We start from the raw sequence: 20783 nt of genomic DNA, 5'->3' as shown, positions 1-20783 counted from the left end.
TAACTTGTGCGGACAGGCCCAGTGATTCTCTGCAGTGTGGTGTCAGGATCTCTGGGAGGCCCCACGCGCTTTGGGGATTTCAGGAAACTTCAAAAGCTTCAAAGCCAAACAAAACCAAAAACTTCCCCTTCGGAAAGTCAGGCCACATCTGTCCTTCCCTTTTCCTTCCTACTAGGAAGCTCAGTGGGGGGTTGGGAGACAGCCTTGAAACAACCCACCCAATGGGGGAACCAACATGCTCTGGGACCACCTCGGAAGTGACCTCATACCTGACCACACTCTCAAAATCACTCATAATCTTCCCCCTGCCCAAAAATAAAAACAGCATACCCACTCTTCTGGGAGTGAGTCACAAACAGGAAAGTGTCAATGGCTCTGGGCCAAGAGGATCTGCTCATGTGGGGAAAAAACTCCCAGCGGAGGTGTCTCCGCAATGCTGTGGTCCTATCATAGCAGCCTGTGTGACAAAGACCGACCCAAACAAATGCTCAAGTTCAGACATCAGACATCACCCTGACCCTACAATGAGAACAGAGTTTATTTAGTACTGCCCTGGGGAGGGAGGAATAAGTTGTGCACGTGTGTGTGTGTGTGTGTGTGTGTGTGTGTGTGTGTGTGCGCGCGCGCACATGTAGTGGGAAGGGGCAATGTTCTTTCAAGGAAGAAGGGACTAGGCTGGAAAGATGGCATCAGGTTTGGGGCAAGTTACTACCTCTCCAGACCTCAATTTCTGGGCTCAGGGAGATGAACCTTAAGATAAACTTGATAAACTTTTGGCTTGGTTGCATGAAGTTATATTATCTCCATTTTCATCTCTGTTCCCTTCCCAGAAGCCAAATATATGGCTCTGGTCCTGCTTGGCCTCCTCCCCCACTCAGCGCTGAGCGCAGCGCCGCCCCTCCTCCTGCTGCAGAGCTGCCGCAGGAAGACAGCACAGCATCTCTCTGTGCGGCTCAGGCCACGTGGAAGGCGTTTACACTGGATTATTCCAGGTAGTGTCCAGTGTCCCAGGGCCAGGGAAGACCTGCTTCCCATGAACCTCTCTCTCTGGAGAATCTGGCCTGGGCTGCCCCAACTCATGCTTAGTGGGTGGGGGTGGGTAAAGTAAGGGGCAGAGATGTCATTGTTGGCAATTATTTCACAAATGACATTTCAAAACTGGCTTTCCAGTGAGGAATTCTTTGCCAGGACCCCTCTTCTCCTTGCCACACCAAGCTGGCACCCAGAGTTCAAACCGGTCTACACCCTGAACCTCACCCAGTCCACTGCCCTCCTGGGAGGGAGGGAGCTCCAGAATGAATCTCAAGCCTGTGGAGATGGATGGATAACAGAGGGTGGATACAAGCATGGGTACAAGCAAATATTTATATGCAATACAGGTTTCTGCTTTAAAAAAGTGGGAGAGATGAGACTAAAAGAGCACAAAAGCAAATTACACTTTCCTTTTTAAACATTCAGCAGAGAGCATTCCGGAGTAGCCCTCCCATTAGGTCCCACTGAACGTCACCTGTTCTCTGGGAAACCCATTCTCCTTGTCACTACCTTAGATCTGAAGCAGCGGGTCCTTGGACCAGCAACGTCAACACCTCCTGGAAACTTATTAAAAATGCAAAATCTCCAACCCCTGCCCCAGACAGACTGACTCAAACCCCTTGTGTATGGAGGGGAGTAATCTGTGATTTAACAAGCCCTCCAGGTGATTGCCATGCATGCCAAAGTTGGAAAACCACTGATGTAGAGAAAGCGAGGCTCAGACAAGGGAGAGGAAAGGTGGGGGTGGGGGGGTGGCTAGAGGCTCACACACACACACACACACACACACACACACACACACGAATCTCAATTCCTTCTCTTTGTGGCACTGTGGCTGCTGTGGGTCATTCTTTTCACTTAACCCAGATACCGCCTCATGAGGTGAGATGCTCCAGCCGCTGGTGAGACCCAGGGACCCTGCAACATGTCCTCTGCTACAAATGCAGAGGGCTCTATTCTCATCCCTGCCATGAGGGAGAAGCCGTGGACCACAGCAGGCTGGGAATTTCCTGGCCACTTGACTCTAAGAAATGTTAGGAATTACCTGAAAATTAATCCAAGGGGAAAACGAAAAGCAAAAGTGAAGATTCCCCAACCAGACACTAGGGGGAGACCCATCTCCAGCCTGGGAAGAGGAGGGGGAGTCTGGGGAAGATTTTAGACAATTCCCCTAGTTGGTTGCTGGTGTCTCTGATAAACCAAGCAAACTGAACCAGAGTTTTATAAGGACAAGCAGTGATCACTGGGTCAGAGTGGTGGAACTGGTGAGGACTGCAAATGCATCCGCCTGTCGCCTCATTCCCAGACCAATTTAGTTAAGAAAACTAGAAGTTAAAAGGGCCAGGGTCACACAGCTGGACTGTGTCAGGACATAGATTCAAAGATACAGGGGTCCCGTTTCCTCACCCATGAGAGATGATCAAGACTGGCTACATAATTTGGGGGACCCAGTGCAGATAGAAAATGCTCAGCTCTTTGTTCAAAAATTAAGACTATCAAGACTGTGAGACAGCAGAGCACCCAAAGAGGTAGGAGTGCTGTGTTGGACATGGTGTGATAGTAAAGGGACTCTGTCTTCGGGTCCCACAGGTGAGCTGTCCATAACAGATGCAAAATAGTGCTTGGGGAGGAGGACTGGTATTTCCGCAGTAATTACTAGAGCAGCTATGGGGAGAGAAGGGTTTCACTTGGAAAAGCTCTCCCAATCTAAGAACCGCTGGAGTATTTTCTGACAACCCAGGTCCCCCGATCGCCCTAACCCCAGTCTTCCGAGAAAGGAATATCCTACCAGGAAGGAAGGGCTTCTGATAGAGGGGAAATCCAAGGAGAGTGAAAGTCGCACGCGGACAGTCTCGCCCGCCGCGGGGGCGGCTTCTCGTGGCCAGCAGCTACAGCGTCGGCCGCGTCACGGGACTCTGCGCGGCTGCCGGAGCGCGAGCGGAAGCCCGGGGTTCCGAACCCGCGCGGGGCTCGGCTTGCCGGGAGGGCAGGGGGCGCGAGCAGCGGCGAGGGGAGGGAAAAAAGCAAAGGGCACATCCCTCGGGTCCACCGAAAACCGGGAGGGTGGCGGGCAGACACTTAGCCGTGGATCTTTCCTTAGACCCCACCTCTTGCTAGATCGTGAGCCCTTCCTTCCGCTCACCTAGACGTGTTGGGGAGAGTGGGGGCGATCTGGTGTGTGTGGGGGGAGTGATGAGAGAAGACAGAGGTAGAGCTGAAAGCATACGGCTTCCTACAGAAATGCCTCCTCGGAGTTGTACCAAATAGAACCTTTCCCATACGAAATCCGCCAGCTGCCCCAGCTGTCAGTCGGCTTCCTGAAGACTCCCACAATCGCAGACCCAGCGGCTCCGTCGGTCGGTGGTTCCCTGGGGTCGTCCTTCCTGCCTCTCCAGAGTCTCCCCGCCCCTGCCCCGCCCCGCAGCCTGCGGTACCTTTAAAAGCCGCTGGTCTGGGGCCGCCCTCCTCTCGAGGCAAACTCGGGAGAAACGCCGCTGCCGCGCACTGGGTATGGTCATGGCGTCCCCGGCCATCGGGCAGCGCCCGTACCGGCTGCTCTTGGATCCAGAACCGCCATGCTATCTGCAGAGCCTGAACGGCTTGGAGCCGCCGCCACCACCACCCGGTCGGTCCTCCCGCCGCTGCGCCCCCGCGCCCATCTCCACTGCGCCCGGGGCGCACGAGGGGCGCGGCGCCCGAAGGGCGACCCGCGGGGACCTGGAGCCCCCATCCCGGGTCTCCCGCCCCGCTCGCCCTCTCCGGCCTGGTCTGCAGCAGAGACTGCGGCGGCGGCCTGGAGCTCCCCGGCCGCGAGACGTGCGGAGCATCTTCGAGCAGCCACAGGATCCCCGCGTCCCGGCGGAGCGAGGCGAGGGGCACTGCTTCACCGAACTGGCGCTACAGAGCAGCCCGGGCTGGTGCGACCTGTGCGGACGAGAGGTGCTGCGGCCGGCGCTGCGCTGCGCTAGTGAGTGTGAGGGCCGGGCAGGGGAGGAGCGCACTGGAAGACCGCAGTCTGTGGGTGAGGAACTGCGAGGGGCTAGGGCAGAGAGAGGGGGCATTGCCCTCTCTGGCTTCTGGGGGGACCTCGACTTTAACTAAGGGAGATAAGCCCTGGAGACTCTCTGCTCTTTAGTCCTCTGCGTGGTGCCCTTTAGTGACTGCCTACTGCCCAGATATAGTTCTGCGGTATTTAATAAATACCTCTTCTCCTGACAGGAACATGCCTCTTGGCCCCTCCCCAAATAGGTGTGTGTACACCACTCGCGCAGGTTGGGGTTGATGGCCACAGCCGCAAGTTCATTCCGTTGTCTCCAGTGCACCCTCTTGCTTTTGTTGTAGGTTCTAGAGAGGGGGTTGTGAGACTGGTATTGAGATGGCCATTTGACCTTTGTCTATTAGCGTTACAGCAAAATGGTTTGTTTGTCCATCTATGGTGCAGGCCCATGATCATGTCTGCTTACTGTACATCCCTCCTCCAGGGTGGGACAGGGAGGAGACCTGGTTAGGCTTTAGAGAGAAATGTCTGTGAGGCTGAAGAGAGCCTGAGGTCACCCAGGACCTGTGCCCCCTCCTGCCTCCATCTCTGGCCCCTCAAACCTTTGGACTCTGCTCTAATGTTTGACTGTACCCTGCCTCCTCCTCTACCTCCTATGTGACTGCACTGGTCATCATGCTCTAAAATTACCCAACTCTGGTCCCTTTCCTTCCCAGAGCTTTCAGGCCCCTGCAGCCACTCCTGACTGAGCCAGGCTCTTCTTAAACCTGACTACAAAATACTGGGCACCAAGGGGTAGATTTTCTGAGCCAATTTGCAGTCATCTTAGGGGCTTATTATTTTTCTCAGAGTTAGGTGTGTGTATTTCTTTAATTAGTGTCCTCTTTCCACCTCCACCCCCAGTTTTGCTGCTGCTCGTGTTTGGCAGATAATATCTATGTGTTTATATAGAGATTTTAAATATCCGTGGCACAAAGCACAGACAATGGCACAACTCTAGCAAGCATCTCTGAACGGGTGTGTGTGTGTGTGTGTGTGTGGTGGTTTGCATCTTTCAGCAATGGCCCTTCCCCCATGATCTCCATCCAACTGCCGCATTGGACCGCGCCAGCCTCTTCCACGTCAGGGAAATCCCACTCTGTCTCTCTCTGCAGTCAGTCCACAGCGGAGGCTGTGCAGCGTGCCTCCCATTGCGCCTGGCTGGCTGGGGGAAGAAGAGCTGGCTCTAAATCAGGAGCAAGTGGAAGGGGAAGATTAGAGGGGAAAGGGAGTGCTGCTCCCTCCAACACCAGAACGCACTACTCAGGTGCCAATTAAAAAGGAAAGAGCAAAAGTTATGGGGGTGTGTGTAGTGGGTGGAGGGCTGCTGTCACTTAGTAAATGCCATGACCTCACAGTAGAATTGGATGTGAATTGCCCTCAGATGTGTTGGCAGCTTTGGCCCTCTCAAGGGTCCTGAGGTACGTTACTACGTCCACCAACCCTATCAACACAGAGGGAGCATCCGCACTGTGATGGCGATTATTGTGCAAGAATCTGGGGAAATCTGCTTCATTGGACTTCTAGTTTGTATTAAGATGTTTGGGGATTATATTAGTTGTTAAACATTTTGCACATAGTTTTATAATTTGGGGGCCAGTGATGGTGATAATGGTGTATTTGTATGTGTTTGTGTGTGTGCATATGCATGATACTCCATGACCATATGAATTTATGCTCACTTTACTTTAAATCTGTATATTTAATTTGATTAGTTCATAAATAGTTTCTGGTGGCAGGAAGATCCAGGTGCATGGGCATTCCCTCTGACTTTGGGTGACTTGGTGGCCACCACTTAGGTTTTTTTTTTAATTTTTTTTTTTATTTTTCTGAAGCTGGAAACGGGGAGAGACAGTCAGACAGACTCCCGCATGCGCCCAACCAGGATCCACCCGGCACGCCCACCAGGGGCGATGTTCTGCCCACCAGGGGGCGATGCTCTGCCCCTCCGGGGCGTCGCTCTGCCTCGAACAGAGCCACTCTAGCGCCTGGGGCAGAGGCCAAGGAGCCATCCCCAGCGCCTGGGCCATCTTTGCTCCAATGGAGCCTTGGCTGCGGGAGGGGAAGAGAGAGACAGAGAGGAAGGAGGGGGAGGTGGGGGGTGGAGAAGCAAATGGGCGCTTCTCCTATGTGCCCTGGCCGGGAATCGAACCCGGGTCCCCCGCACGCCAGGCCGACACTCTACCGCTGAGCCAACCGGCCAGGGCCACCACTTAGGTTTTATACCAAGCAGCAATGTCTGAGTGCCAGAGAGAGAAAGCTGAGCTGGAATCAAGGGGCTATGGAGAGGAGTTTCTGGCATTACTAATATTGAACTACCTGTGGACCTGTGGCTGGATGGGAACAGTTAAGAAATGTTCTGATGTGCAAATGTGGGCTGGCAGGTGGAGACACAGCAGGCAGTACTCATCTTTCTTTAAGCTGAAGGTCTAATTCCATGGTGGGGTTGGTTTATCTTTATTTTGAAAAGAAAGGGTCAGAAATACTTTTTTTTCTTCTTCTTCTTTTCCAAGTGAGAGGAGTGGAAATAGAGAAACAGACTCCTGCATGTGTCCCGACTGGGATCCACCTGGCAACCTTGGTCTGGGGCCATTGCTTCGCCCATCTGGGGCCATGCTCGCAGACGAGAAATTTCTAGCACCTGAGGCAGAGGCTCTTTCGCAGCTCCCAGGGCTGATGTGCTTTAACCAGTCAAGCCATGGCTGGGGGAGGGGTGTGTGTCCTGCCTGGGAATAGAACCTGGGACATCTACACGCCAGGCCACCCATATGCTAGGCATATGCTCTACCACTGAGCCAACCAGCCAGGTCTAAAATACAACTTTTCAAAGGCAACAGTATGTGGTAATTAAAAGCATAGACTGGAACCAGACGACATGAGTGTGAATCTTGACTGTACCACTGAATCTTGGTGTGACCCTGTGTTTTCACTTCCTAGTTTTAAAAACTGGAGATAATAACATTACCTGTTTCATTGTGTTGTGAGAATTAAATGAATTAATATATGCAAAGTGCTTAGAACAGCCCTGAAAAATGCAATATGAACATTTACTGCAATGTGAATATTGTTATTATCCCTCTTATCCCTCCCATCAGCAGCTGTAACAGTTTGTCTGGGTTCAGGGCACCCTTAGGATCACCTTTCCAAGCAGTGGGTAGTTTTCAAACTCTGCCTGGTTGCTGAGCTAAAGGGAGAAGCAAGTGCCATGAGCGTCCCAGGAAGTATGGGCATTAATACCCTCGGGAAATGTCACTCCCGCCTGCTGCCTGAGGATCATCCTCACAGAAGGCCAGTGGCTGAGAGGTCACCAAGACATTGGCACCTTGTCTTTGCATCACTTGCCCTCAGCGTAGTGCCAGACACAGAACAGAGTTTTAGTTAGTGGTGGTTGCTGAAGGTGGCAGCACTATTATTACTACTGAATGTCCTTGCTCTTGGGAATGCGCACAGAGCAGTGGGCATGTGAATGACACCGTCTGCGCAGGCGCTGACACTGGGTGGGAACCTCGTTGGCAAGATGGCTTTTTTTTTTCTTTTTTTTTTTTTTTTTGTATTTTTCTGAAGCTGGAAACGGGGATAGACAGATAGACTCCTGCATGCGCCCGACCGGGATCCACCTGGCACGCCCACCAGGGGGCGATGCTCTGCCCACCAGGGGGCGATGCTCTGCCCCTCCGGGGCGTCGCTCTGCCGGGACCAGAGCCACTCCAGCGCCTGGGGCAGAGGCCAAGGAGCCATCCCCAGCGCCCGGGCCATCTTTGCTCCAATGGAGCCTTGGCTGCGGGAGGGGAAGAGAGAGACAGAGAGGAAGGAGGGGGGGGGTGGAGAAGCAGATGGGCGCTTCTCCTGTGTGCCCTGGCCGGGAATCGAACCCGGGACTTCTGCACGCCAGGCCGACGCTCTACCACTGAGCCAACCAGCCAGGGCCAAGATGGGCTTTTAACGAGGGAAGCTTGTAGAAAACTGTCTGCCTATCTTTTTGGTTGACAGTTCCTCTAATTTAAGCTTATCCTTGCTTCAAGGTCTGTAACTGAGCTCCAATTAATGCTGGATTTGCCAACAGGAAAGTTCAGGGTTAATATTAATTTCCAGGATTGGAGGAATCGTGTTTGTTAGGTAGAGAAGGAATCCAGTGAGGCCTGGTGAGGGGAGAGAGAGAGGGAGAGAGAGAGAGAAGAGAATTATGTGAACTCCTGTGTTTTGGGATGGGGGCGGGGAGTGGTGAGAATATCCATTTCTGGCACCCCGGGAGGGAATGGTCAACCGCAAACAACCCACTGCCCTTTGGCTTTGTTCTCAGGGAATGTCCCTTACAGGTCATGGACCCTTTCCTCTCTAACGGCCACATAGAGTTGACCTTTGACCTTCCACCTCCTTTGGTAGATGTGTGTAAGCCATCCTGGACCAGGGAATAGTCTAGAAAATAGGGAAACCTAAGTCCAACTAAACATTCCAGGAGGGTTGCTTGGACATACCTTGCATGGTGCCAATGAATGCCGCATGTCTGCTCATGGAGCCAGTCTCTCTCCGGAAGGGGCGTTGTTCAGAGCTAGGATGTGTTAAGTGATTGGAATTTTAGGGTTCAAAGGAGGCCCTAGGGCTCATCATCCTAATCTCCCCTTCCTGTAATAGACGTTAATTATGGTGTGAGTATGAGGCATTTGCCATGGCCATCAGGGGTGGGGATGGCACTTTCTGGGTAAGTGAGGCTTGTATCTCACAGGGCCCTTGTCCAGCAGCCTTATCTTGTCACTGCATGAATGGTTGGGCTTAACCCCTTGCACAGAGTGAAACCACGCATGCGACAGCCACAGATCCTGCAGGCCCGTGCCTTGTCACGGGTTCTTTGTAAAGAGATTTCTAAAACATTGACATAGAGTATCCCTGTAGCAGACCCAGAGCCCTGGGCGCTTGGATGGTGTTGTTTGTCCAGTGCATGCAGCAGCCCTGCGGGGTGTGGCTTACAATATTGTCATTGATTCTGCCCCATGCTTGGCTTTGGAGGTTAGGAAAATTAAGCACCAAGATGGATGTCATTCTGTTAAGGATAGTGAAACCCCCCATTTCCAGTCCCTCCCCTGCCCCTGGCTCTAACTCAGTTCTTCTCCCTGAGAGAGGTCCTTGTGGAATGTGGGGGAGCTGGGAGTGGGGGGAGCCTAGAAAGGAACTGGAATGCTTTGAGAGAGACCTTCTGAGCTCCCCAAGCTGTCTGTTTCCTCTGCTCCCTGCTTCCTGTCTTCTCAGAAGATGAAAGTGACAGGATTAAATGTGGGCTGAATCGCCCCCCCCCCCCCATTCATCAGAGCATGAAATTTTCTGATTATGGAGTGAGAGGGGCTTGAATCCCAGGTACAGTCAAAAATGATTAATGCCACTTGTCTGCCAGCCTAATTAGAATTGGTAATGAACATGTGTGTTTGCCTGCTGATCCTGCGAGTTATTAGGTGGACGTGAATTGACATCTCCCCTCAGCTCTGAGGGTTTGATTGGGAATCCACTCTCTTCTCCCCAAGTTCACCAGTGAATTTGCTTATACCAAGCCTGGCAGCTAGCCCTGAGTGACAGGGGAAGGGCCACCCCCAGTCTAGCCCCGAGGACCCTGTCTGGTGAAGTGATTCGCCTACTCCAGGAGCGGGGGCCAGAGGCTCAGGAAGGGTGGCTAGGGCTCAGGGCAGGCCCAGGCTGGCGGGGAGATGACACAGGAAGATGCCTTGCAGGTCAACAGTGCCATTCCCCTTAAGAGCCCAAAGTGTTTTCGTGTTCCTCCCATGCTCGGAATAACTTCCTGAGGTCAGAAGTTGGGGAGGCCTCCGCCGAGGTCTCATGTGGGCAGACGTCACCGGTCCACCTGGCTAGGGGCAGGGTAAGATTAGGTGAACCAGACTGCCCTTGAAGGCCTGGGGCCATCTCTGGCTGTCGAGCCATTTCCCTCCTCGGTCCATGCCCAGCACCTGTGTGTCCGAGTCAGCTCTCCTCACACTGTTGTCCCCCCGGGGCCCTTACTGGCTCCCCACACCCACTCCTCATTCCTCACAGAAGGAGCTGCCGCCACCTTGCCCTACTAGGGCACCATGGAGGCTGGTGAGGGAGCTGCAAACACACACACCTCCTGCCTCATGGGAGGCTCTTCCTTTTTGAATTGCCCAGGTAACAAGGTGAGTATTCTTGGGTGGGCATTTGTGGGTGTGCAAAGCATGCAAACAGGTCATCCCCCGACTCCCACCCGCGCCTCAGTCAGCACCCCCTGGCAGTGTCTCCTCACCACGTTGCCGATCCGGCCTATGCAGTGGCAGGATGTTTCTGACCTCAGAGGCCACCCACCGCTCCCAGAAGGCTCTGTGCGGCGCTCCCCCGGCTGGATCAGGAATGCTGGCGTCAGCGGACACTGGGAAGGCCAGCCCTGACTGGGGAGACGGTTGTGCATTTAGTCACTTTCGGTTTTTTCCAAGAACTTTGGCATGCTTCTCTCTACATGCGCAGGGCCAGATCTCAGGGTGGGGAGGGGAGCTGAGCCAGCGAAGGCTTCGGGGAAAGACGGAGGAGTCCGAGGTGATGATGTCAGACCGGGCATCAGACCAGGCACCAGGCTCGGTTCCCTGGGGCGCCGGCTCAAGCAGAATAAGATCAGAGCTGGGAGTCGTCGTGGCGAGCCCTGCCCCAAGGTCAAGACTGTTTGGACTCAGACCTGGGGAGGTGGGTTTTGGGTGTTCTCTGAAGCACCCACAGTTTGTACTGGAGACATGGGCAGAGCCTGGTGGGCTCGAGAGCACTCCATGGTGTGGGCTTTGGGGATAGTGGCCGACAAGTTCATGCAGGTCCTGTTCTAACCTGCCTGTGGTTCCTGGCGTAGAGAAAGTTATTGAGAGATGCGCCCTTAAGGGAAAGCTGTGATGCCTACTTCTTTTTTTGCCTATTTTGGAGACGAAGGAGGAAGAGCAGCAGAGCCCCTCCAGCCTAGTAGCCAGGTGCCCAGCCTCCCTATGGAGTACCATCTCGGCTGAAGGGGAATCATGAACCCTGGTTGCTATAATAGGCCCTCCCCACACCTCCTACACTGGCCCCATCCAGGGCATCAGGGGACAAGTGGGATCTGACATGGTGCTGAGGGTTTGTAAGAAGGGGGGTGTGGGGAAGTCCAGTCTGTTCATTTGCGTGTCACTGGGCAGGCGGGCAGGTGGCTGACTAAGTCACTCACCTGTGACCATATGGGCTGGGTCATGTTTCTTATTCAGTGGAGGGCCTGCACACCACCTTCCGCTCCCCACTCCCTGTTTCTTGAATAAACATTTCCAAGGCAGGGCAGATCTCACCCAGCCATCTGCAGTGGCTGTGGACTAGGGCTGCGAGAAAACATGGCTTACATGGACCCTCGGGAAATCAGAGCACAGGTTCACAAAAGCAAGGCCTAAAAAAGAGTGATGTTCTTTACCTATATATTATTGCTCTAATCCTTTTATATTTTGTTTCTACTCAAGGCTGGATCTGGGAAAGAATTATCATTGTGTTTGCTTGGAGATATAAACTGGTGTTCTGTGAGCCTGTTAGGATGGGAATATTCCTGTAAATACAGAGCTGAGAATGGGTAAGAAATTGTGGGAGTGAAGGTAACGTTTACCTCCAAGGTGACTTGGCTGTGTCTCACGTGTTTTCTGGTGCACTGGCTTGTGAGGTAGGCAGAGCTGGTGGAACCCCAGCATCTCACAGATGTGGAAGCACAGCCTTCAGGGAGTCAAAGGACTTCTTCAAGACGACCCATATCAGATGGCACCAGAACCCAACAGAGCATTTTGCCTTATGAACTAATATCGTTGAGCATGCAAGTTAGTTGAGTTTCTTCATTCATCTGCCTCTCTTCTGCTAATGAATGCTGAAATGTCCATAAAAAGAGGTTCAGGAAAAAAAGAGGGCGAGCCAAGTGGTGGGTCTGCCATGTGTAAGCTAGAGAGCCAGTTGGTGCCCGAATAATGGAGAGTTGGCTGCACGTCAGCCTGTTTTTAGTGTTTGGTTTCTAAATGGACATTCAGTGTGTATAAATCATGATCTCTTTCAATACAAAGTGAAGCTTTTCTAAACCCTAAGATAAAAAGAACAAGTGTAGGCCTCCTGCCCCCACCCCACTGGTGTTGGTTGTATGTAGGAGGGTGGGTGTGGAAATACAGGTTGAAGTTCTTTTCCTGTTCCACGCCTCCTTTCTTACTGTGACCCAGACAGAGTTCATGACACAGAAGTAACCATGAACCAAAGTGAAATTAGACTGGATCTCAGAGGGTACAGCTAGGGTGAAGAAGGAGTTGGACAGGGACTGGAAAATCAACTGAGGTTGGCAAAACGGGTCCCTTGCTGGGTCCCAGGCAGTGGTATGGCCACGGGGAAAGAGTGCTCCTGGGGAGAGCCCCCCCCTATTCCCACCCAGTCCTCACTGCCTGTTTCTCCCACCAGGCTAACACTTGGGTAGCATCCCTTACTTTCCTTGCTGACTCGGAGGAAGCTGTTTTTTCCATCCAAGTTGAATGGAAGCTGGAGGTTTTGTGGTTTCTGTTGAAACAATTATGTTCTTTCTGCAACTTAGGAAAGTATTCAGAATAAAAAAAAAAAAAACCCTCAGAGATGCGTTACTATGCAAATGGAACAACGGATTCCAGCTGGAACTGGGGAGATTTGAGAGAAAGAATTCAGCATTCAGTACTTAAATGTTTATTTTTGTGATGTGATGAATATTTTTTAAAGCAATCTGGTGGTACCTTTGTATGAATAGGATGCTTCAAGGTGAGACTATATTTTCAACCCAGCACTTAGGATGGTGAAGCCCATTTCTTCAAAGTTTGTTGGGCCTTCACTGGACGCCCTCTTCAGCATGGAGGTCATCCAGTCAAAGCGTAGATGTCAGGGGCAGCGAGAGGTCATCACAAGCATTCCCTGCCTCTAGAAAATGCCCCTCTCAAGCCACCCCAATAGTAGAAAATCTATCCAATTTTCAAAGGCTCAGCAGTGCAGATTCCGGAGCCTCCCAGGGCCCTGTGTTTAGTCTCTGCCATCCTTCCCTGCCGGATTCCCCAGTGGGAACCCTCAGTGATGAGGAAAAAGGAGAAGTGAAATCAGTTTATCCTCAAGCCCAGATGCAGATGCGGCATTTGGGAGGGAGTTTTCCCCGTTGCATGTGACTCATATTTAAAAACTCCCCCAGCACATGTGTGTTGTCCTCTCCGAGGGTGGCAATAGGAACGCCACCCTTGCCTGTGCTCGGCCAGGTGGGTGTCTGGGGCCCTCTTGGAGAGCTCATGTGCAAGGATCAGAGTTGCAGTGGAGCGAGGAACCTGGTCTCCAGCCCTTGCTTGATGACCCCAACTGCCTTCTCAGGACCTGGACTCACCCATGACTCTCTTCTGGCACAGAGGATTCTGGGTAAACCGGGCAGCCCAGTCCCACTGAGGAAGTATTAGGGAGAAAGAACCAGTTTCCTGGCCTGAGAAAGGGTAGTGTTTGGGGGCATTTCTAAATTAAATAAGCTACTTGTAACAATGTGTTTTTATTGTTGAGCTTACAAGTGAGTTTTTATTCTTATTGCACTAAGTCCAGAGGCCTCAATAGTGAGGGGTGATAAAATGGGGGCCTCCTAGATACATTTCCTGTGAGAAGGGCGGTGATGGGGGAGCCTGTTTGGAGGGTCGGAGTGCAGCTTAGGTTTGTTCTACCAACATTTTCTTGTCCAAGTGGGCCCAAGGACACGGCCTCGGGGATGGGATGCCAGTCAGCTTTCTCTGTGACCTGGGGGAATACTACAGCACAATGCTGTGGAGCCAGGTCCGCAAGTGCAGGAGGAATCACAGAGCTCACCTCCAAACTGATGAGTGTAGGCTTCCTGGACCTGACACTAGGTGACCAGAGCCCAGTGGCTTCATTCTGCACATTCCCGAGTCCTCTGGGGCCGTTTCCTCTGGGTAAAGCACGGGTGTCTCTCCTTCATCTGAAACTGGCCCCGGCTGCTGGTTGGCAGATGAGTTCTGGAATCTCTGGGCAGCTGGGAGCAGGCACCTGAGACCAGGAGCTTTCCTGGGAGGCTCGGCTGCCTGTCCGGTGCCAGTCACCCATCTGAGCCTGAGCGACAGGGCTTCCAGAAACTTTCCCAGAAGGACTTGGTTGTTTCTTGGGCTCATCATTGAGGGGATACCCTGTGAGCATCATTTTAGGGCAAGAGGACACATTTCTGCTCTTTTTATGAGTCTCTATTTTTTTTTCTTCTTTGCTTGTTGTCTCTTCACTGCTCAGGTGTCTGGGATCAGATAAATTGTCTGACCCTCTAAAAGCAACATTGCCTTCTTCTGGGCCTGGGTGGCTAAAAGCTGAGCCGCCCACCCCCTTCCACCGCAGGCTTAGCATGGGAGGATGTGAATTAGTCCGGCTGTCCCTTAGGAACCCATTTAGCTGGTAAAGCGTTATTAATCGTCATCCCCAAAGAGGTCCATTAATGAGCTCCTGGACCAGGCACACGATGTGAGCTAACCGATCACTTCTGTCATCTGTAGAAACTTTGGAGACATTGATTTTCAGACTCACAGGCACTAGAGGAGTAAGGCTCGGGCAGCCTCTTTCCTGCAGCCTCTTTGGTGGGGGCATTTTTATCTTATCAAGCTAAAAGCCCCAGGAATAGAAAGTTTTCCACTGGGGGTGGTGGAGGGGCAGGACCTCAGCCAGGAAGGAGAAGGCATCCCTCAGGCTGTGCTGGTGCCGGCCGAGGTCCCAGGTGTCTGGGGCTGCCTTTGGAGGAGCAGGGAGGCTGGACCGATTGGAGCAGAACCTCGGTCACATGAGGACCGGAGCCCTTCCAGGGGCCAGTGACTCCCCTGCTTGTCCCTCCATCCCGGACACCAGGCCGAGAGAGAAGCTACTGATCCCCTGCAGCTGGGATGACAGAGGGCAGAGAGGAGGAGGCAGCCACGGCTTGCTTTGGAACTGTCACCGCGAGGCTCCAGCGGCTCTTCCGCCGGCTCCCTAAGGGCCACTTGGGGTCAGAAAAGCTGCAGGCCCTGCAGAGTGTTCGCCAGGAAGCCAGGCTAGCTCACGGTAGGTCCAAGTCGCCCAACCCGCTGGGGTTCTAAGGCCGTACCCAAGGGGAAAGGCGTGCAGGAGCCTTGGGGCAACTCGGTGTTAAATGCTGAGCTCAGCACCACTCCTTGGACCCCCTGACTCCCCAAGGCCCGAAGCTGGGAGGCTGCCACCCTGACAGGTTTAGGTGGAACAGCCAGACCTGAAAGATACGGTCAACCCATTTCAGAGGCCCTTGGCTTTGGGTTTTAATAGTCTTTTCTTGGCTGAGAATTAAGGCTAAGAAGCCCTCTTCATCTGGGTTTCTGAGGGGCGTCAGATCACACCAGTCTGCCGAGTCAGCCTGCCGAGGACCTGGGAGTGTGCCGTTTTCTAGAAGGTTTCTCACCTGCATGGGTCATGGAGGTGCCTGTGGGACAGGCTGTGTGGGCTGAGACTGCTGGGCGGGGCACAGCTGGACAGGAGCCCCAGCCTCAGGCCGTGACTGAGCCAAGTTTCCTTCTCTGAGCACTAATTAGGGTGAGAACAGTACTTGCCCGGAGAAGGATAACGGCATAGTGTGGGCTGAGTGAAAGATGAGGAGGAGAGACAGTAGTAATTCAAATTTTCATAGAATTTAGGTCATCCTACTCCCCTTTTCCAAAGCAAGAGACTTGACCCCCTGCTGGTGGCAGCCCCAGGTCCAGGATAGGGAGCCCCTGCCTTCTAGCCCAGGATTCTTCCTGCTGCATCATGCCTCCTGACAGCAGCGTATATTTCTGCAGTGCCTTTCTGCTAAAGATTCAAGGCCTTGATGCTTGTTTGTTTTTAATATCATGTATTGCTTCCAGATCATGGTATGGTAGGAGTGGGAAAGGGACTTACTGTTTCACAGATGGGGCAGCTCAAAGAAGGCAGGCCCCTTGCTAAGGGTCAGAGCTGTACACCCAGCTTGCAACCTGTCACCATTGGATTCTATTTGTCTTACTGACCATTAGCTGCTTTGCTTTTTTTTTTTTTTTTTTTTTTAAGTGAGAGGAAAAGAGGTAGAGAGACAAACTCCTGCATGCACCCCAACCAGGATATACCCGGCAACCCCCATCGGGGCCCCATGCGCAAATCGACCGAGCTATCCTCAGTGCCCAGGGCCGATGCTCAAATCAATTGAGCCACTGGCTGTGAGAGGGGAAGAGAGAAAAGGGGGAGAAGGAGGGAGAGAAGCAGATGGTTACTTTTCATGTATGCCCTGACTGGGAATCGAACCCGGGACTTCTGCACACTGAGTTGATGCTCTATCCACTGAGCCAGCCATTCAGGGCCTAGCTGCTTCTCTTTGATGGTCAGATCTTGGGAGTACATCATCTCTCCTTGGGGCTCCTGCCCTTTCTGTCTCCACTCTATTCTCATACACATTCAGGAGTAGGTGGGCCTCTTGGTGGCCACAACACGGAAACTTAGGGATGTAATTAAACTGAAAAACATCTCTGGGCTAAGCTTATGAAAATAGAATTTAAAAGACAGTTTGATCTTGGTTATGGAAAATAGACTTTTTATGATTAAGGTTTTACCTCTTGAGAAGTGGGGATTTTAATTCAACTAGACTTAATTCCCATTTGGAGACAAAAACTCTTTGGTCAGCCTAAATAATTTATCCTCTTCAATAGTTTAATTTATACTGTGACCCTCACTCAAAAGCCAGCTTGTCTACTGAGCTCCTCAATTCATATGCTCACCAGTATCTTCATGTTCATCTTACCCCTTAAGAATTATTCAATGGATCATTTCCTGCTCCTTTGCTATTCAGCCCAAGGAGCTATAGATTTAATAAAATCAATCAGGCCCAGAGTGGCAGCATTCAGGTCAGGGTTTCTACTGCACCACAGCTAAGACATGCTCGTTTAACTGGTGTTAGCATTTGGACCTAATTGATTGGCAGAGGCGGGGCAAGATGGTGGGTGCTCAGAGGGGACAGGAGCTGAAGACCGCGGACGGAATTCTGAAACAGCTCATCTTGTTTGCAAGACTCTGTGAGCAACCTGTAGTGTGGGCTTTCAGGAAACAGGCTTGGAGCCAGGCTAACAGAGTCTGGATCTTGGATTTTGGGCTGGAGGGCTTTCCTTGCACAGTTAGGCCTCTCTGAACCTCCGTCCCCCCCCCCCTCCACCCCACCCCCATGTACATGGGGAAGGAATGTCAGCCTCAAGCTGGTGTGTTACATGGTGAAACAGGACATGGGCTGTAAGCCACTTGACATGATGCTTGTCACACAAAGGCCTCTCATTGGCAGTTGCTGTTACTTTGTGCTCCCAGCAATACTTTTAACTGCTCCCAGTAGGTCTGGGCAAGCCCCTAACACAGCTGTCTGCTCTTCCGTTGCACCTGGGCCAAGGTGGACTGCCTACATCTCAGCGAAAGAGATGGGGTTTGAAGGTTGCCCAGGCAGAAGTGGAGGAGGGTCACGAAACTCTTAACGGCATTCTCTGGGAGAATTCCTATCACCGAGTTTACCACGCCACTTAATTAACAGGCGAGGCCAGATTAGCCCACCGGGCATTATCAGGAGCTAAGCAAACGTGTTGCCAAGGAACAAGTCATATATCATTTTAAAAGGCTGCTTGGGGGTCAGCAGGAAGCAGGCCTGGGTCTCCCCAGAAGTCTCTGGTGGTCCTGGCCACAGGGACACGGCTGTATAGAAGCCTTCGTGTGTCTTCTGCAGGGAGTGCCCCTGACATGATCTATTTACTTTTCTTCTCACTGCAATGAGTCTCTTTTCACCAAGTTGGTTGGTGATGGCTTGTTGATTGGTGCTTTGAATACAAGTGAATCAAAGCAGATGTGGAAAAACCAGTTGGCTGCAGCAGCCTCCAGGGTGTTTCCTAAAAGACTGAGCCTGTCTGCTCCCGGCCTCCTGTGACCTCTGGCATCTGGATCAGGCGTACCTGTACGATGCACCTGTGCGTGTGAGCACATCCGCACAGCTGTCTGAGGTTCCTCTGCTGTCCTGTGGTCTGCAAGGGCCCCAGCAGGACTTCTTGGGAACCTATTTGGTTGTCCTTATCTTTGGAGTTTGTGGGACACTATCACAAATATATAAGGTTTGCAAGAGGCTAGACCACCCTTTCCCCTCCTCTCAGAGATGGTGTTTGCTTTAAAAACAGAAGCACAGCCTGACCAGGTGGTGGCGCAGTGGATAGAGCATCAGACTGGGATGCAGAGGACCCAGGTTCGAGACCCCTGAGGTCGCCAGCTTGAGCGCAGGCTCATCTGGTTTGAGCAAAAAGCCCACCAGCTTGAACCCAAGGTCCCTGGCTCCAGCAAGGGGTTACTTGGTCTGCTGAAGGCCCGCGGTCAAGGCACATATGAGAAAGCAATCAATGAACAACTAAGGTGTTGCAATGCGCAATGAAAAACTAATGATTGATACTTCTCATCTCTCTCCGTTCCTGTCTGTCTGTCCCTGTCTGTCCCTATCTCTGATTCACTCTCTGTCTCTGTAAAAAATAAATAAATAAAATTTAAACAAACAAACAAACAAAAAAAAAACAAAAAACAGAAGCACAAACAAACAAACGAACCACCCTCAAGCTTCTCATGCCATGTCTGCCCCTCACTACTAGGCTCATGTCCTTTTCTCTGTCAGCTGCCCAGCTCCTCCTTATGTCTTCTCAGGGGCCCCAGCGATGGGGCAGAGGCCCAGAGGTGGGGCACACACCTGCTTTGTCTCTCTTACACCCAGAGCTGAATGACACATGCCTGCAGGAGGCGGAGGCCCCTCCTGAGCGGACCTGAGCTGAGAGGACATCTGGCGGCTCCACTCTGGCTTTGGACACCATGGGCTTGTTGTTAAACTGTTAAATCCCCTCAACCCCAACTGTATAGAACGTTTTTAAACATTTTTCATTTTCTTAAGGTGCTCTGGCAATAGGATTTATTTTTTGCTATGGTGACAATTAAAATAGAACATATCTATATTGGAAAAACAAATACATATGTGTATATATATTCCTTTCATACCCGTTCGGGTTACAGAGAGTCGTGGACCAAACTGGCTGTCCTTTGGGACGGCCTGACCCAGCAGGCCCTCAGTGAGTCCAAGGTGGGGGGGCTGCCTGCATGCACATGTGAAAAACCCACTAGTAACTAGGCAGGCGGAAAGATGAGAGACATAACTATTATATATAAAAAAGGTTAGGACTCTGCTTCTGAGTTTGTTCTGTGGGCACACATACTTTAGTTGCTTCTGTTCAAGAACTGTGCCACAGTTTTGTCCTTCTGTCTGTATGGCCACACCCTAAACACACCTTGGACCTTTTCAGATTCGAGGTCAGAGGATCCGGGTGACAGATCTTCTGCAGACACTTGCATGTGAGGAATGAGGTTCATTTGGCTTTTCCACCCTGAGATTTCATCTCAAATCATTTATGTTTACATTTTTCCAAAATCCATTGTCTCCGTCTGTTATGACCAAGGTGGGATTCGCAGAGGTGCCCCGTGATGTCACACCGAGGGCCTGAAGACGGGCCAGCTCTACCTTCTCTGTCCACATCTGCCCCTCCTCATCACTGTCATCCACAAACTATATGCACGAGGCCACAGTGCACAGTACAAAAAGGCCAATAAAATAGGGCCTGTCTCTTTAAGTGCCTAAAGCATCATAGTGCATGTAGAAAATACCCCCAAAACTTTAGTCAACCAAAAGATGAATCAAAATTAAAAATTGAAAATAGTTTTGCTGTTGTGAATAAAAAAAAGACTGAATCCATTTGAAAGTAGAGTTTATTTTAGACAACTGTGGGAATTATGGCCGCAGTGGAATGTAAAGGTTATAGACATTGGCAGTATAAATAATATAATAAAACTCAAAAGAGACAGGAGGGAGAGTTGTAGTGTGGTCTCAGCAGGGACTCAGTTAATACTATCTAATACTGAAGTGTGAATTGTTAAAAAAAACCAAACTCAACCCTATTAAATCTGTTTATAACTTTAAACATATGTGCACATATGCACAGGGCAGGGTTGGGGTATGCTTAAGGGTTATAGCACCCCCAAAGAGCAAAGGGGTGAGAAACAGACCACGTGGCCACGGTGCCCTGGGGTCAGGCCCTGTGCTGGACACTGCCTGATGTGCCCCTCACTTCCGGTGTCATCTGTGTGACCTTACTGTGAACTGTCCTCCCCCCTCCCTCCACCTGCCCTCCGCAAACATCCCCACCCAGCACAGCCGCCCGGCCTGGCCGCAGTGCCTTCCTTCTGTTGGTGCTTTCAGCCAAGGGTTGTGTGGTTGTGTCGGAGAACGATGATTAATAGGCCTGCCCGAGAGGCACGCCCACCCACACCCACCCACACGTGGCAGGACTGTGCCTCCACAGGCCAGCCGAGTAGATTTGGGAAGAGGGTGCAGGGGGCATGTCCAGCCTGCCTGGACATGTGACTAGAAGCCAGGCTTGGGAATAAACATGTGGTACTGTAGGTCCAGGGACCAAGCTCCCAGTGAGATTTTAATACCTGCTTTGCCCCACGAGCAGCAACTGAGCAGGACCTTCTCCTTTAGTATAAACCAGTCACATTGACCCCACCCAGGAGTGCCACATCCAAAACTGATTTGGTCATTTTGGGAGAGGGTGAGGACAGGCTCTCAGGGTGACCTTGTACTCTCCTTCCCCCAGGCTTCCCAGCACCTCTCCAGCACCTT

The 20783-nt window shown here is 51.8% G+C and overlaps 1 protein-coding gene across 1 annotated transcript in view; it reads left to right on the top strand.

Annotated features, from left to right (window-relative positions):
- Positions 1-3205: 3205 nt before the first annotated feature.
- RASSF5 (Ras association domain family member 5) overlaps positions 3206-20783 on the top strand; it is a 76959-nt gene continuing 59381 nt past the window's right edge. Inside the window, exon 1 of the mRNA XM_066361896.1 lies at positions 3206-4000. Within this exon, the coding sequence (XP_066217993.1) occupies positions 3544-4000 (457 nt within the window). The 5' untranslated portion in view covers positions 3206-3543. The remainder of the gene's footprint in view (positions 4001-20783) is intronic.

Source organism: Saccopteryx leptura, chromosome 2 (genome assembly GCF_036850995.1).
Source record: "Saccopteryx leptura isolate mSacLep1 chromosome 2, mSacLep1_pri_phased_curated, whole genome shotgun sequence".
Lineage (NCBI taxonomy): Eukaryota > Metazoa > Chordata > Mammalia > Chiroptera > Emballonuridae > Saccopteryx > Saccopteryx leptura.
The sequence above is the reverse complement of the archived record's forward strand: the minus strand, read 5'-3'. Positions and strand labels throughout refer to the sequence as shown.